The sequence below is a fragment of the Varroa destructor genome, unplaced genomic scaffold (genome assembly GCF_002443255.2).
Source record: "Varroa destructor unplaced genomic scaffold, Vdes_3.0 BEIS01000004.1, whole genome shotgun sequence".
NCBI lineage: Eukaryota > Metazoa > Arthropoda > Arachnida > Mesostigmata > Varroidae > Varroa > Varroa destructor.
Genome location: NW_019211457.1, coordinates 33,862,075 through 33,879,129, shown reverse-complemented (window position 1 = coordinate 33,879,129; position 17,055 = coordinate 33,862,075). Strand labels below are relative to the sequence as shown.

The following is a 17,055-nucleotide window of genomic DNA, read 5'->3' as shown; positions in this document are numbered from 1 at the left end:
ACAACGAGGACGCCATTTTGATGCCGATCTCGCTCAGGGAACTGTGTTAAATACAATTGGCGGTTTCTGGCTGGAGACTACGGGTTGGGGAAGCCGCTGCTGCTTGGAGTCCCGCCAACGACATGGAGTACACAGAATTTATGTACATATGAAGGGAGTTAGTTTTCAACTAGCGGTTTGAATTATGCCAAGGCTTTGTCTGACCCTGTTCGGGTATGTGTTGGCACTACGTATGCTACTATAAACATTTCCACAATGCTAGTACGTATGCTGGTGGGCACTGAGGACAAATATCTGCATATAAAATAAATCAAACGCGTCTTTTCCGCGTAGATTGTCGGTTCATTAATAGATAGAGTCACATACAAGAAACCGCTTAACACTGGTGATGACGACAAGAGTTATGACACAATACAAGTAAGTGGAGATTGTTATCATTATTTAAACGGACATGCAGAAAATGTTCGTTCATCTTTTGGCGGTACGTGCTAGCCAATGCTCGTTCAATTCCGTATTTCTTTGCTAGCGCGTATATGGTCCGTTTTCATTCTCAGCTACGCTATCGTTTGGAGAAGCCCGCCGCTGTTGGCGGCGTGCCCGCCCTAAGTCTCGTCTGTGTGTTGCCCTCTCTTTGTTGTGCGGCTGCTGCTGATGGTAGCGAAAGTCGGCCCTCCTCCAGTGCTCAGTCGCATCACCGTAGTAGTAAACAATAATTATTCCGGAGTCCCGGCAGACCGACAAGACGCGGAAGAAAAAGGAAAACACGACTGTAAGGCATTTTGCGTTCTTTTCCCCCCTATTTTTGTTTGCCAACAAAGAGGAATACTGTTGTGGTGGAAGCACTGAAGTGGGCTAGCTTATAGTCCGAGATCACCGTCTAGAGATGATGGAGATAGACGGATTTTGACGCACTTTCGAAATGTCTATTGTATTCGCCTAATAATTTCTGTCTAAACAAGAGGTATTAAGTGGGTTATTCTGCAATCATGTGTTAGGTGTTTGTTATCGTGTTCATATAAGAAGCAAAGTTCTTATATGGAGATACGAAGAATCTTATTCGTATAGAGGCAGAGACAAAGACACGCCTTTTACTTGACTAGAACTAACGTACCTGATGGTATTGCGCGTGCAGTGGTGCGTTTTTGTGCCACGGATAATATTGACTTATCGCGGTGCGATTTGTTTTGTGTTGTTTGTCATGGTTACAGGTCCCCTTGGGGGACGCCACAGCCACCTCAGCTCCTCAGCCAGCAGGCAAGATGAATTCGTCACAGAACCTGAAAATCAAGCTCAAGGAGCTGGACGACATCGAAAAGGAGGTGGCTGGGGCTCTGCAATCGGCTGGACTCGCACTCGTAGAACTCGGTTCGTAATGTTACAACAATGCACCAGTCTGACAGTTGGCTTCCGTACTGAGGGCATTTTCTTTTAGTCTTCAGTTGAGTTCCTCCCGCGCGTGTGTATGTAGACGACCTTAAGTGAAGATTGTTTATTGTTTATTTTTAGCGAACACTGGTACCAAATAAATGACGAACACGACCATCATGTTTCGGTGAGCCATTTAGGAGAACATAAACGTGCTGGTTGCGACAGAAGTCTCTAAATTAAACGTTTTCGCTTTTAGCTACTTTATTCCATGAGTTAAGCTCATTGAGTGGAATATAGAAAAGGCAATATTTACATATATGTAATACTTAGTAAGGGAAAAAAATCAAGTAGGCATTACGCGCATACGTGTTAAGTGGTAGAATGTTATTGTAAATTAATGATGTCGAATTCGTATGCGATATTTTAGTATATAATTTTTTTTATCGCACCGGTTAAATATTCGAATCCAGGGAGAGGACAGGAATAAAGGCAGTTTCAAGGTCCTTATAGAAAAACGTATGTTCTCTTTAGCCAGTGCTGGTTAGTACCTCTCATTGAATGTTGCTGGACGCTGACGAAGCCATGTGTAATGATAACCAACGTGTAAGCTGATTTTTATTATTATTAATGAATGTCAATGCTTATATTAAAAATTGACTGCTCACATTATAGCAAGCATACATGAGACATGTCTATTTGTTTGCTTACCAAACTATGAGACACATTTATAATATTTTCTGTACTAATGCTTATCAGAGTAAATGACTTTGTTGTGATTTGTTTTTCACGTTTTGCGTCCGATACTTGACCTTAGGCATTCTCTCAGACGGCTGGCCTTTGCCATCATGAAGTGTGTTTACGTTCGGATTCGGACGTAGACCACCACGTATCCCTTATTTTAGTAGGAAAACGCATTATTCGTCCGACAATGTGATTAGTTAGGGTCAGCGTCACATATTTTTTCTGTTTTTGAATTGCGCTTGTTTATCTATTCTCGAGTATAAATATGTTTTAAAATATAATATTAGCCAGCAATTTCATGTAATGGGTTATTAAACAATAACCGGTTACTGAAAAGTATTTTATCAATCATTAGCTTACGTTATAAGATTCTAAAACATTAATCCTGCTACAGCTCGCCCCTATCGTTGATTCCCGTATTATAAAACTTCGGAATTGATTCTTTATACTTACTGTATGTTATCATTTCAAAACCGTGTGATCGTCAATCAGTGTGTTTTTTTTATGAACAGAGAATTGTCCGAGACATTTATATGTTTATAATTTAGTGTTATCACAAGTATTGTAGCAATTTGGTATTTCTGCGTCTCACTAAAGATAAAATTTTTTTGGAGGGTCTAAGGATCACATTGATTAATACGTTGATTGAGTGGCACCTTTTGTACTTTCTAAGAACACTATGTACAATATATGTGTTAATATAAAAACCTGTGTTTTTTTCTAAGTTGCTGTTCTGAATCCTGCTGATCAGAATTAGAAACCAATTTTCTTTGATCCTAATATGTGGACTAGTATATGTTATAAAAGAAACGCTTAAAAAATTATTTCTGCACATAATGATTTGCAAAGAACATTTTTATATGCACTTTGTTCCCAATATAAATTGTCGATTCGGATTAATTGTGTTATGTTAATGTTGACCGTAGTTTTTCGTTGTTTATGCTGGCCGATTTCTTGTAGGCAAAGAGAAGCCGTCAATGAAACAAGTAGAGTCAAATGCGTCAAATTTCATCAAAACACTTCAAGGAGTCGAAAATGGTCTGTCGAAGCACATCATCTATCTTACTCAGGTCTCAACGGTTCAACCTCACGAAGGCAGCAGTTACGCCGCTCAAAAGGTAAAATAGAATTAGTGATATTGATGTCCATACACTGATTTTATAAAATCCCGGTAAAGCATCAATTGCCTTATTTTGCCTCACGATGAGTGAAGAAAACCATTTACATATGTATTCTTATTAATAATAACCTTGAGCCCTACCTATATGACAAAACCTTAAGGCGATTGGCTTTGACCGTGTTTCTCGCCAGTCAGTGAGCGCATTCGGCAATTTTCCTAATTAGCGACTTTCATCCTTGCCATAAAAAGCAACTGGATGCAATCGAATCTACAATCTGGCATAAGTGGAGCACTTGATTCTTTCCGCCTGCATGACTGTAATTCAAATACTACGCACAAGCATAAGTGTTTAAATAATGTGGTATTAATAATTGCACATATATTTTATAAGATGCGAGGAGACACAGATTTAGCTATACTTCTGTTGAAAGACGTTTACCTCAGTGTATCACATTGTATTTATATGATATAATTTTCGCGGTTTTCATTTTTTATTCACAGGTGTTTCATATGGCATTACATCGTCTGGAACATGCCCGGTCGCGAATGAATGAGCTGGAGCGCCTTCGACAGACTCATCTGCAGCAAGACGCGCAGCACAATCCACCAATGCCACCGCAGATGGCTGGTGGCCAGCAAGGACAACAGCAAGGCCCTATGGGTGGTCAGGCAATGGGAGCTCAAAGCCAGATGGGCGGTAGTCAAAGTTCTATGGGAGGCGGGCAGGGTCCTCAGGGAATGGGTGGAATGCAGAGTCCTATGGGCGGAAGCGGCATAGGACAGATTGGACAGAGTCCAGGTGGACCTTTGGGCGGTTCTATGCAGGGCAGCCAAATGGGAATGTCACCAAGCCAGGGTCAAATGGGTGGACCCATGAATCAACAAGGAACTATAATGGGACAGCAAGGTCAAATGGGAGGTTTAGGTGGCGGCCAAATGTCTGGTATGGGACCTATGAGCCAGCAAAATTCTATGGGACAGGGCGTTCCTATTGGCCATGATCAGTACGGAGGTTCAGGCATAATGGGGAATGCTCCAGGTCAGATGGGTATGCGACCACCTGGACCCGGTGGCATGATGGGTCAACAACCTCCAATGGGTGGAATGGCTGGAATAGGAGGAATCGGTGGCCAGATGGGGCCTCAAGGACTGTAGCGAAATTCTTGTAGCGAAACAAAATACTAGCTTTTGGCCAAGTGATTCACAGTTTTTGAACATAACGAACTAATCGTTGAGGTTGAGTCAAACTAATGGCGGGAAAATGTCACAAGTGTGTCAAGTGTGACATCTGTTTATTGTATATAATAGCTGTCATGTCTTACTAAGACGTAAACGAAATAAAGCGAAAAAAGGACACGCACATGATATATCCCAGTACAACATTGTGTTTACTGAAATTTATTATGTAAGTACAACAGTGTTTGACTTATCTAATAACGTCAATCAGTTTGTATTTAATATTTAGATAAATAGTACGCTTGAGTTGAAAATTAGTGACATCCTTGTTCTGTATCAAGAACACTTGCTCGTGTTCTATCTGTTTTATTACAAAAGACAATTATCTTTTGTAATAACTTTGAATTTGGTATTTTCCTCACATACACACACAAGCGCGCATGCGAAGCACAAACTGATTCGCCTCGGTTACTTGGTGGCGTTTAGGACAGGGTGGGTAGGATAATACTCGACAGTGGCTAGAGATTCTTATGTGGTCGTTATCGCTCGAAATTTTCTAGGTCGTCGTTAATGGAACAAAACGGCCCTGCTAATTGTACTTTGTTCTCATTGAAGGACAATGTCTTCTGCTCGCCAGGTACGAAATGCTTTGTGTACAACATGAACATTCCGTGCATAATCCGCGATTTCACTACATTGAGCAACTTAACACTCTTCCTCCGTAGTTGTAGAAAAACATTGCATCGGTACTCCGGACTGGAATTGAGTGGAAGTTAGCTTCATAGCTGGCTAGTACCACCCGCCCTTTACTACTGCAAGTGAAGTATAATTCGAGCGTTGACTGTGGGGCCAGCCTTATATTTCCAATCGTCGCTAGTCGCGTACTCAAGCACAAAATTATTTCCAGCAAACTGTACCGCTTTCCGAAGACGTTCACCGATCGCCCGAATTTCATCGCGATGACGGTCGAAATCGGCTTTCACCCAGAGCGAAACTCGGTCCTGATTTTTACGTGCGGAGTAAGTAGCCCCATTGACAGATGGAGCAAGATTGTCGAACTGATCTCCTATAAGCAACATAGCAACCTCGGTCCATACTGCGTCCATTTCTGGTGAACGTGTACGACGCTCACGTAGCGTTATCGACCACATGCCGCCCTAAAAGTACAAGAAGGCTAAACAGATTATTATTACAATAAAATTACTCTTAATTATCATTAAGGATAATTACTATTATCATCATGGCATAAGTTGAGCCAAACGTAGATGCCTTGTGGCAAGAGTCAGATCCTGTAAAGGAATTCTTACCAAGGACATGCATATACGTTGTTAAGTAGTTTTGACTAGTAATATATATATATATATATAAATGGGGTCCCATTGTGGCAAACTTATTTTGCTGACACCGTCCTCCTTAAAAAATTTTTATGTCCAAGCAAAAACGCTTGACAAGGTACACTTGTAACAAACTAAAGATATTGAATTTTAAAGTGACACACGTGATCAGTATTATTTTTGATGCCAAAAATAATATTGTAACCTAGAATGAACATAAAATTGCATTTCGATGTCTCAGTTTGCAGATCATATATATATAGTCATATTGATATTTCGATAATGCTAAATTGGTCTTGTCTGCCCAGTCACAAAAACATTCCTCACTTTCGCATCCGATACACATATGCAAGACTAATGTTGCTACAAGTCACAAATCCATTCTTCGCCAATACGCAAAAATAACACTTCGTATGAATAAAATATTGGCAGAGTCTCACAACATCAAATAACTAACCCCAGTATTATGGACGTCTTCCCATTCTGGTCGGATGCCTTTTTTGAAAAGATTGAAATCACGGCCAGGCTGGAGATTCGACGGTTGAATCGTATGGTTGTACATAGCCCAAAAATCCTCAACGGTGTCAAACTCCCAAAGTCGGAGAAGGTTTTCCTGCCAGGATTTCTTTTTGTCTCCCTACAAGCAGAAAACGCGACAACATTATCAGAAATGGGAATTTTAATATGACGATCACGCAAAACACTGAAATAGTGCAGACTGAACTGTGCGGCATCCTAAAGCATATTTAGTTTTTCAAGTATGTACTGGACACCGAGAGCAAAAATAAAAGTGCCAGATGGAAGATAGGTTTTCCATCTGGTACATTCCAAATAAGGCTACTTACTTGATAGTACCAGAAGACCCATACATCTTGTAAAGGATGCTTGGTGCACGCCTCTGAAGCTGACTCCTTAAAGGAATACGTTTTTTCAGCCTCTGTCGTTTGATCTCTTCCACTCTCGGAGATATCCTTGAACGACACAGATATACCAGTCGCGACTTCATTATTATATCGTGGTGGAACAATTGCTTCCTTGATAATGAATCGGTTTTGGAGGATCGAATCACCCGATCCATCGTGATGGTGCTTGATGGGCGGAGGTGAACTAGGTACGACGACATCATCATCGGTAATATACTCCAGATCGGGTCTGAAAAAATTGACTTATTATGACTTCAGTTAAGTATAACATTGGATATTTTCACGGACAACTTTTGATTACTATTTTCACTATGATCATCGTCTATTAATTCCAACTTTATTGGCCAATAACGAACGTATCTCAAGGATCAATATTATATAGGTGTAATATTTTCTTAGCCAGAACCAAAAAAAAGTATGCTTTTCCAGTCGTATAACAGAAGAAATGTATATTCAGCTATCGTTCCAAGTGTTGATCGACATCAAAAAGAGAATATATACACATCAAATATATTAAGCTAACTATATGTACGAGTCATTGCTATTGTGATTGTCAAAGAGATGTTTTCTGCGTTTCTTTTATTTTCAACAACTTTGGCTGGCAATGTTGGTTTGTTAGGTATGCAGACAATATTGGTGTATCAATCGTTATTTTATATTTTCTATGTGCATTAGTATCTTATTTCTTACTACACTATATCTCATTTGTAATAAGTCAAGATTATAATAGAAGACTAAATTATAGCTAAGCATAATTCGTTCGTTCGTTTTAGGAGTAGGAAAATTAAAACCTATCTTGTATTAGGTTAGTCAAAATGTAATGAGTTTATTATGTTATATACTTATTCTCGTTTTTACCTCTCAGTTATTTCTTGTTTGTACATAGCATTCGAAAACGCTTTCTTTATGGTACATATTCGTTTTGTGATAGCCGGACTTGTTATTTAATCTCCAAAGATAGACTTAACACGTGAGAAAAAAGTTATTAACGGTTTATTTCTCCTTTAACTAATGTCAAAAAGTTACTTAAGCAGCCATCGTCTGGACCTCACATTTGACTACTGAAAGGTAATATGGTTAGTTCAGAAATAGCACTTTAGGCCTGTACAGTGCACTTCGCTTCGGTAGACTACGTGGAGTCTTTTATATGTAGAGAATAGGTAAAGGCACCATTAAAACAAGGCGGCCGATAAATAATTCTTAGATTGGCTGCGAAGATAAACTACCGATTATGCGATTGTTATCAGCCATTCTCGCTCGGTGGATTTCTAGCAAAATAGGAATTCGGGTATTTTATAAACCAGGTGAAAAGTACAAAGAAACATCGATGTTTAATATTTCTCAACATATTGTGCGTTTCCTGGATATGGTTAGAAACAACTGTTATGGATAACGAGAAGTAATGTTTTTAGCCTAAGATGAAGCAGAAATATTAAAAGGTCTAGGACATAGATTCAAGCCGAAGGCAAACTAAATCCCCACCTGAAGGAGACCATGACTTACGACTGATGGAACTGGAAAGGTCCGATGCACAGCGAACTGACTCGGAAAAATAAGAGGAAAAATAAAGATTTGTATATAGTCCAGCTGCACCAAATTAATAAGACTATCCAACAGAATTGACAGTACGATTACAGCTAAGTTATTCTTTTCCAATATAATGCCAGACCACATATGGCAACGGTTGTTAAAGCCGCCTTGCAGGACTTATTTTGTAAGGTTTTTTTGTACGCGCTATATTATCCAATTTAGTCCCGACGACTTTTTACCGGTTAATAAAAGTCGTAACAATATATTTGAGAGCAATTAGAACCTGAAAAACTGACAGGACGACCTCCTTAATAACCGGCCAAAAATTTTCCTTTTGGCGAGAGAGTAAATTGAGTGTGGACTAAGGCCGTACAGAGTCACTATCATTACATAAATGACTGATAATTTGCTGCCACAATTCGGCCAAACCGCAGTTTTTAGGTGAAACTTTTAATTTCGAATAACCAAACACCTAGCTTCTGTTGAATTTTTGGTTTGACAGAAAAAATAATAGATTATATATATATATATATATATATAAGAAAGATTCCTGAAAGATTTTATGCAGTAATACCGTACCTTTCACAAATTATTTTCCTAATAACGCCAGTCACAAAGCCGACTAACAAAAATACCAAAAACATTTCTTTTCCAAACAGCCAGAGTCTACTACGGACCATTTTAAGTTACATAGCTTTCTTGTGGCGTGACCGACGATTCACATACATGCGTATATCTATAATACCGCATAGACCCTTTATCTTTTTACATTCATAACAAGTCAATCTGCCTTCTCCTACTATGTAGGCCTAATAACGATAATACTTCATTCTTTAAAAATTCTACATACATTTTTCAACAGCTATCTGAATTAAACCTATGTTCTCTAACACTGCCGATCTTCATCAACATGGTCAGTATATATAGAGCCAACATCTTACCGAAAACGTCATTCTCAACTGTGGTGCATAGCTGAAATAATATTGAAATGCTTACCCTGCAGTTATAATTTATACACGTTTCTTTGATGTCTAGCTATTCATTCTCGTTTCATGTGATTTTTTCATAAAACAGCTTCCGTACCGCTGGCAGGCTCTAGCGCTTGAATAACTTAGTATATTGTATTTTTAATTTTTACTTCTTTTTGTATCGATTGGCATTGACACGCGGCTGTAATATTGGAGCTGATACTCACGTTGCCGTAAATCCACAGTCGTCGAATTCCAAAGTCAGGTCAGGTTCCTCGCGTTTTACTGAAGGTACCAATTGATCCATGTTGGTCGGCATGTGAGGAAGATTATCCACGTCTGGCATGATAGTTGGAACTTCCATTATGGTCGACTTTTGCCTTTTATTCTTCTTCAGGCTCTTCTTTTTGGCCATTATAAATATAATTCTTCAAGTGCTGCTTTTAGCAAGAGAGGTACCTTTATCCCGAAACACCTATTGGTGCTACCTACTAACACTCCTACCAATAGTAAGGAAATTAAGTATCTCAGCTTTGAGCTCTTCTTCAATCTAGCACACACCCTGCAACCTGTAGTCATTCGTCGACCCCTACGACAGGCGCTTGTCTGTACAGCTTCTATTCTATAAGATTTCAAAACCACAACATTTAGCATTCATTAAGCGACCATCTATCTCTGACTAGAACTGTGAACAGAATGGCAGATTTCTATGTGACCAAACTTCGTTCCCTTAACGTACCCGTATCGTAGCACACAGTCGTGTCGCTGCTGCTAGGACGCGTGTAGCCGAGTCTACGTTAGCTTTACCCAAACAAGCTGTATGTGCACTCGTGCAAGTGAAACTTCATGCGAACTGCTAAAGCTTTTTTGTTGGTTTGTCAACAACGATGAAAGTTATGGGCCAACGTTGTGCGGCAACTTTGCACCCATCGGCGATGTTCCAGTCTGTTGTTTCGAATGCAAACTAGATACAAGCTGACAACGATGCTTAAACCTTGCTTGGGTTAAAGCGAATTGACGAAAATTGCAGCACTTAACTTAGCAATATTCTGTTGTTTAGAGGTATTTCGTTGAATAAATCAGAATCTATGATGCATCCAGCCAATAACGAGTCCGTTTTCTAGCCAAACGTAAGTTGAATTATTCTTCCTTGCGAACACAAGTTTTGGCTCTAGCATTAATCGACCTAGCTAAATTCAAAAAAAAATGCAGACATATTTGCGTAGAACTGAACTGAAAATGTGATAGAACGCATTTGCACCTTGTATGATATTAGCGACTTAGGTGATAAATATTCGAGTTCGGACATAGTTTGTCTATTGCAGGCTCCCATTTAAATATCTATTAGAAATATTTTATAATCAGTCGCAAATCCGTCCAGATGGCTCGTATTCACCCCCCTGTAATGGTGCGTACTTAAAATCTGAGGTCGGAAACTGGTTTGAGCTGGCAGAAGCCAGTCACCTGATAATATATTTAATGCTCGTATTAGACTGCTCGTATTGAGCCGGCCTATTTTCGCAACTTCTTCATTTTTTTTATCTGCTACACCGAAGATCACAATGTATTTCCCTTAAAGCTATTGAGATTTATTGTCGCGTTGACTAATTCATGTTGATGGTGCTCGTTGTCGGGACTCGGTTCGTTGTCGTTGCACTTTAGATACTCTGTACAAAATCGTCATATGGATTTTTGGTTGGAGTCAGCCTCTTCAAACCGATGCTACTTTCAAGTTTGTATACTCGAATAAAATTAATTTGAACGTTTTAACCCACCAGCGGTATGGAAGGCAACTCGTAAAGGGGACAGCTGGGGGTTTATTATGGAAGACGTTTGCGTTGTATCGAACAATGAAAATCTTCAAACATTATTGCATAGATATACGAGCTTCGGAAGCGATAGTGACGCCACTGATGAAAGTCGGAATGCAATTAGTAGTCGTACCCTTACAAGAGGACGCACTGTAAAATCAAGCTCATTGAGCACCGCATCATCGCTAGAATCAAATTCAGAGACAAATTTGTCTTCTCTGGCTACGATCATAGCTTCTGTGAGAAACTTCTGTGTCAGTCTGTAGGTTGCAAAAGCTCAAAAACTGAGACTTTTTCTAAAAAAATGTAAAATATTTTCGAAGACGTATTTGTGTGCACCCACAATCGCTGTTCATTGAAGCATACCTAGCAGTGTGTGGAGCATTCGTATAGACACCACCTTTCCCGCATCTTTCTGATTTTAAGATTCGATTTACAGAAAAGATGAACGAATCATTATGAGAACAGTAACAATATAATAAACATTATTAATAATTATATTGAAAATTACTGTAACTCGGCAGTTTATCCTATCCGGCAGCGCTCGATGGGTAATAAAATGACAAATGTCCGACTTCAATATATAAAGTAAGTGGCCTTATTTTGGGTGTAACCCAGTGTTTTGGTAGTCAACAAGCATAGGTCTGAACAAAAATACATTTTAGAAAATATTACAAATAGTACACCAAGTAAAAGCCCAGGAGTTTTAGTGAGGTGCCGTAGTCACTGAATGCTTTAGTGTGATCATAATGGATCTAAGAATATCCGGAGAAGTAGACCATGATATTTTTATATATAAAAAAACGTCAAAAGTGTTAAGTTTTACGAAAACTTGACTATTATTTTTGACTAAAAATATTTGAGACAAAATATATTTGAGAAAGAGTTCTCGCATTACGAATGTCATGTAAACTAGCTACTTGCCTTACTATCAGTTATAATAACAACTTTTATAATTATCGCTGCTGATCTCATTTTGTCGGACTTGTCCAACCATATATTCCAGAACATAACTACGTGTTACGATTATAATCTTAATTAACATCTTTAATTAAGATTTTTTAATCAGTTCTTTAGGAGTTTCCTTGCGTACCCCGTGCACACTTATTTACGGGTTAATATTCTCAGTGTCAGTCAGTATATTTAATACTTTTTTTTATTATAGTACAGTATTTACACAATAAAGCATACTTGTAATAGGTAAAACTGGAAGTTATATAAAAATAAACGTTTCGGGTTTTACTTCCGTAACTACTATTAAACATTATACCGGACGTGTCACCTATATCATACATTGTCTACTTAGAATTTATGAATATTATACCAAAGGAAAAGGAAAGTACTTTCTAAAAACATGGCTTCACTTAGTCGAAGTTCAGGAATTTGTACTTTATGTGATAGTTTTATTTATTTTTTTTTTTGTACACTGAAGTGTCCTTTTAATTTTCCTCGTAAACTTACAAACCAGCTAATGTACTGAACATAATTTGAATGCGCTTGTGTCAATCGAGTTACGCCGCCATCATTTCGACCACAACATTACATCAGCAGGCCTTTTTGTTAACAATGGATGACACAAGGCTAGCGGTATCATGTGTGTATGTATAAAAAGAACTTGTTTTGGCATCGTAGCTTCGTATGCCATAATGTGGCATAGCCAGCGTTCTCACTCGTAGTTCCACTGGCAACTGGCCTCGGTGAAATCTACTCTTGATCCTCTCATTCGCCGTTGCGTTCGTCCCAACGGGATTACTGGGTACCATTGTCATTTTCATCGCTCGAAGACATTCTAAAAGTCGCTCGTAGGGTAGATGGCAGTACGTTCCTGTTGCTGGATTTTGCTTCATAGTACTACCCAGCCACCTAAACTAATACAGCGGTGGAATTGCTTTTGGAGTTGTACCGGTTAGGGGCGTCGATTTTGAGCTTCGCGGGCTTTCTTCGTGTGCTCCCACAGTAGTCATCATACACAACTTATTTATTTGGCGCCCTTTTGTGTCCATAACCAGTTTTTAGAAACGTGTGACTAATAAGGTTGGTTGGCTCGTGTTTGGCATAGGATATTGCTAAAACAGTTAAAGAATTTTAGTTGCAGGTAGAAAATTTAATGACAAATGAGAGGTAATAGGCAGTAACTGTATTGTCATATCGTTGTTCACTCATACAAAATGTGGCCGATATCTAGATTTTAACACGGAGAATAGCTCAGCAGGCTCCTTCTCCTCTGTATGTTACTATTATTACTTAGTGCGCTTTTCACTTGAAACATTTTTGCTATTTAGCTGTCATATTGCTACAAGCTACGTCACTCAAACTGCGTTACGTGCAAAATATGTGTACTTTTGAGCGCATGGAGTCGTCCAAATGTCGTCACGCGGCACTCCCTTAGAGACGTTTTCAATGTAAATCACCAATTCCTGTCTTAACTAACAGAGATCCTAGCAGCTGGTACTATTGCTGCTATCACCTACACAAATTCAAAGGGATTTGGCTAGAGCCGCGAGAAGATTACTGCCCACGCATCCTTTGTGGAGTAACCAACAGTATCCTTATTTTTCGATACGCAGATGGAGTAATATAGTTTAAAAGATGGAGTTCCAGCTCAAACAGTAGGTCGAGTCCACAGGGCCGAAAGTTTTTTTTCGATGACATGGCGCCAATCGAAAATAGGCCGTGGCCGATTCCTCAACCGTTCTGTCGTAGCGGCGACCCGACTCGCTCGCTGCTTTGTAAGTCTTATGCGTTTGGATATGGGGCTGAGCGCGTAGATGCCTCTTACTTATCTATTTACCGCGTTCCCAACAAAAAACAGCATGTCACTACGGAACAGTGCCCCTATGCTTCAAAGCGGCCACAGTGTTTGGTTTGCGGCTTCGTTCATATAACAGCGGTCACCGTACTCCGCAATATACGCAGACGGCAAAGCGGCTCGAAAAGATGGTTTTGCGCATAAAAATGATGCCTGTTCCCCTATACGATATGTGAGTGAGTGCAATGTAGAAGCAATGTTTTTGCCATCAGAGAATGAGTATTTTTTCGTTGTTATTGTTGCTTCTGTTGCTACTACAGTTTCTTTCCGCAATGCTATAAGTGTGATAAAATTATCTATCGTTACTTCTCTGTGTTTCTGTTTTTCCACGTATGTAACGTAGATGTCCAGCATATATCTCTTTATAGAGCCATCGGGTTTGTCGCAACGCACAGTGCCTACGAGTGGTATTATCGAACAAGCAATAAAGTCCTTTGTCTCTCGTCTGCGTTGCACCGCTTTAAAGCCTCATGAGAATTCGTAGAGAGGTGGATTTTTACGCCATGCCGAAGGTTATTGCGTCTCGCTGCACCCATCTGTATAGTTGGCTGGTTTATTTGTTTGAGTGACGCAAAGAAGGACTTGCAGGCCAGGAGGGACTATAGCCCACAGAAGCTGTTGACTCCTGTGTCAAACAGGCTGTGGATAGAGAAGGGGCCCGCAGTGTACAGTAAGTGTGCATATAGTAACGCTTTAAATAGTGATACTCTTTTCTTGTTCTGGTTGTCTCAGTATGGATGGCAAAGGGCACCCGAAGTTCGAACGCGACGGTGCAGGATAAATTGGCCTGGGCGCTGACTTAAAGTTCACCAGTGGATACTCTGCCGAGGAATGGCTCGTGTGGGGAACGGAGGCCAGGATGGCGCGCAGCAACACGGTGATACTGAAAGTGATCTGAAGACGCAGTGAGTGGGTTTGCTGCTGGCTCATCAAAAAGTGTCAATCATCTATACCATAGCTAAATTTACCCGTTGCTTGAATGGGAGACATGCCGATTATCTCTAGTCGATATCAAACTTTCCATTGTCATATCGCGCCAAGGCTAATGAGCGTCGAAAGCTGGGGAAGCTGCCGCCACCAAAGGGAGTTCGCAAACTGCAGGGCTGGAATCTGGATGGGTCATGCTAAATTTTTTGAACACAATGGCGGGACGAGCGAGCGAACGGGCTAGATAGTTGAGATGCAAAATAGTCAAGCAAAATTTTAAAATATGGGTCACACGTGGAAATGGGAGATCAGGAAGGATTTTGAAAGACCCTCTAAGTGAAATTGTTAGCCTTTTGTGGTGGTGAAAACAAGGACTACTTGTTGTCGTTTCCGTTTAACTAAACTGTTGATGTATAGAAGTTGCTGAGGCTAAATGCGGTGTCACGTAGAACGGCCATAGCCTGGATGCAAATACGACGTGAAGTACTAGCAATTATATATAATGTATAGAAGTGTTTACACATATATTTCTTACTAAACCCTTCTCCTAAGATCTTCTCACTCAGGCTTCTATAATCATTATTCAGGAATACTGTTTACGCCACGAGTACATTTGAAACATAAGACTAGCAGAGTGTAAAAATCTGTTACTACGCTTGCCTTTCGCTATAAATATCGGAAAAAGAAATCGCTGGTAGTACCTTTTTACAACAGTACATGTTAGTGACTCGCATTGTCATATTCTAGCTTACGGCAGGATGCAAGGATTTGTTTTTCAGAGCTTAATGACAATAGACACGATATATATCCAATGTAACTAAAATATAAAAAAAAAACCTGTGTAGAGGAAGCCTTTGGATTATATATAGCTTGAGAAGAACTCGTCGAACATAATAATTCGCGTCGTACATAGTTTACGTACAGTTGAAAACGGTAATATAGAATGCTTACAGCAATCTTATTGGTCGTGATCTTCAATAATATTAAATATTATATATTCAAGTGAACCTTCAGTAGCACATCGCATCGTATAGTAAGCGCTGTTTTACATAGATTTCTTTTCAGGCTGTAAGGCTTTATTCAGATTTTTCACAGTCAAGCAGACGATATCCGAACTGCTCTTTCTGAGATGTTCTGCGTATTGACGTAGACAGAAATCGGACAGATCGGATGCTTGTCAACTTTCTGTTTACACGGAATGTATTTCTTTCTACTTTGGTTAATATGCAAACTATTCTCAATATATCGAGTCGTAACCACTAACCGATAACGGATGATAGATTCTAGTGGTTCGTATAGCACGACTTTTATAGCATTACTTGTACTACTAGTATTTTTTTTCGATAGCTGGTGTCTGAAACTGGCTTGTAATTAATAACTGGGGGTAAGATATGAAGGTTAGTAATAGCAGATCTTTATATGCAATCATGTCTTAACAAGAATCTCGTTTTTTTCTAGTACTTAATTAGCGGTACATATTACTTAATGCTCTAATTTTAAAGGCAATAATTTACATTCGTTGAATACGCAACGGAAAATAAGCAGCCTTATAAAATAGAAAGTACATTTCTCTCATGTGATCTAGTTCAATAAAAAAATTCATCATTTTTGGTTTTAAATAGCATAAGGTATCGCTTTGTGTCGTGCTGTAAGTGTGCTTCCATGATTGGCCTTTACCAGAAAAAATAGGCCACTCCAAGCGCTATATGTGAATTGTAAAATCATAAAAGCGTTGGTCTATGACAACCATAAAGTTAGGGTGTACAAGGATTTGTTTGAGTAAGCAATTAGAGGAGAGAAAGCCATCAGTTACTTTGTCGTTACTCCGTCCCTTAAGTCTGTTGTTTTTTTCACTGGCCTTTGACGAGGCACAATTTTTCAATTCATAGGCTAATGTGCTGTTTGTTATTCTCGACCATCGTTGCAAGTTCATATTACCATCATCTTTCCAAAAAAACGTTATCCGTGCATTTTATGTGTTGGCACACATACGTACCGACCCTATATCCCTGAATGCGCAACAAGTAAATAGATATGTTTTTTTTTTATATCTAAACAGCAAGATAGACCTTGATTACGTGTGTTACATAGATTTGGAATTCTGCACTGAAAACCACGTGTTTAGTGAAATTTAATTTTGCGTCTCAAAGCATAGAAAAATATCCCGAGGACGGAATCTAGTCAGTATGTTACCTCATTACGTCTATAATTTTGTTTGTCAGTAATGTATACTTGTATGATCCTTTGCGTCATCCTCTTAATGTTTCGAGGAAAAATTTTATAGATTTTCATCTACCACTCCCGATAATGCCGATACTGGTTGAAATATAGATGTAAAAAGATACAAT

At 39.3% G+C, this 17,055-nt stretch overlaps 2 protein-coding genes and 1 long non-coding RNA gene across 4 annotated transcripts; 2 read left to right on the top strand and 1 right to left on the bottom strand.

The window, feature by feature from the left end:
- The first annotated feature begins 637 nt into the window (after positions 1-637).
- LOC111250375 (uncharacterized) lies at positions 638-4,609 on the top strand. Of its 2 annotated transcripts, none has more exons than XM_022805532.2 (4): positions 638-769; positions 1,209-1,365; positions 3,070-3,227; positions 3,731-4,609. In XM_022805532.2, the coding sequence occupies exons 2-4, from the start codon at positions 1,260-1,262 to the stop codon at positions 4,382-4,384; spliced, it is 918 nt and encodes a 305-aa protein (XP_022661267.1). In that variant the 5' UTR covers positions 638-769; positions 1,209-1,259; the 3' UTR covers positions 4,385-4,609. The 2 variants fall into 2 exon arrangements, with proteins under 2 accessions (XP_022661267.1, XP_022661268.1); XM_022805533.2 differs by lacking the exon at positions 638-769 and adding an exon at positions 804-961.
- On the bottom strand, positions 4,592-9,855 carry LOC111250374 (eukaryotic translation initiation factor 4E-like). The gene is made up of 4 exons (XM_022805529.2): positions 9,388-9,855; positions 6,585-6,891; positions 6,197-6,376; positions 4,592-5,562 (listed from the first exon to the last, which is right to left on the bottom strand). The coding sequence occupies exons 1-4, from the start codon at positions 9,573-9,575 to the stop codon at positions 5,215-5,217; spliced, it is 1,023 nt and encodes a 340-aa protein (XP_022661264.1). The 5' UTR covers positions 9,576-9,855; the 3' UTR covers positions 4,592-5,214.
- Positions 9,856-9,961: 106 nt separating this feature from the next.
- On the top strand, positions 9,962-15,668 carry LOC147756109 (uncharacterized). Its single transcript, XR_015327614.1, has 2 exons — positions 9,962-10,290; positions 14,513-15,668. It is a non-coding gene; the product is annotated as an uncharacterized LOC147756109 (long non-coding RNA).
- The last annotated feature ends 1,387 nt before the right edge of the window (positions 15,669-17,055 follow it).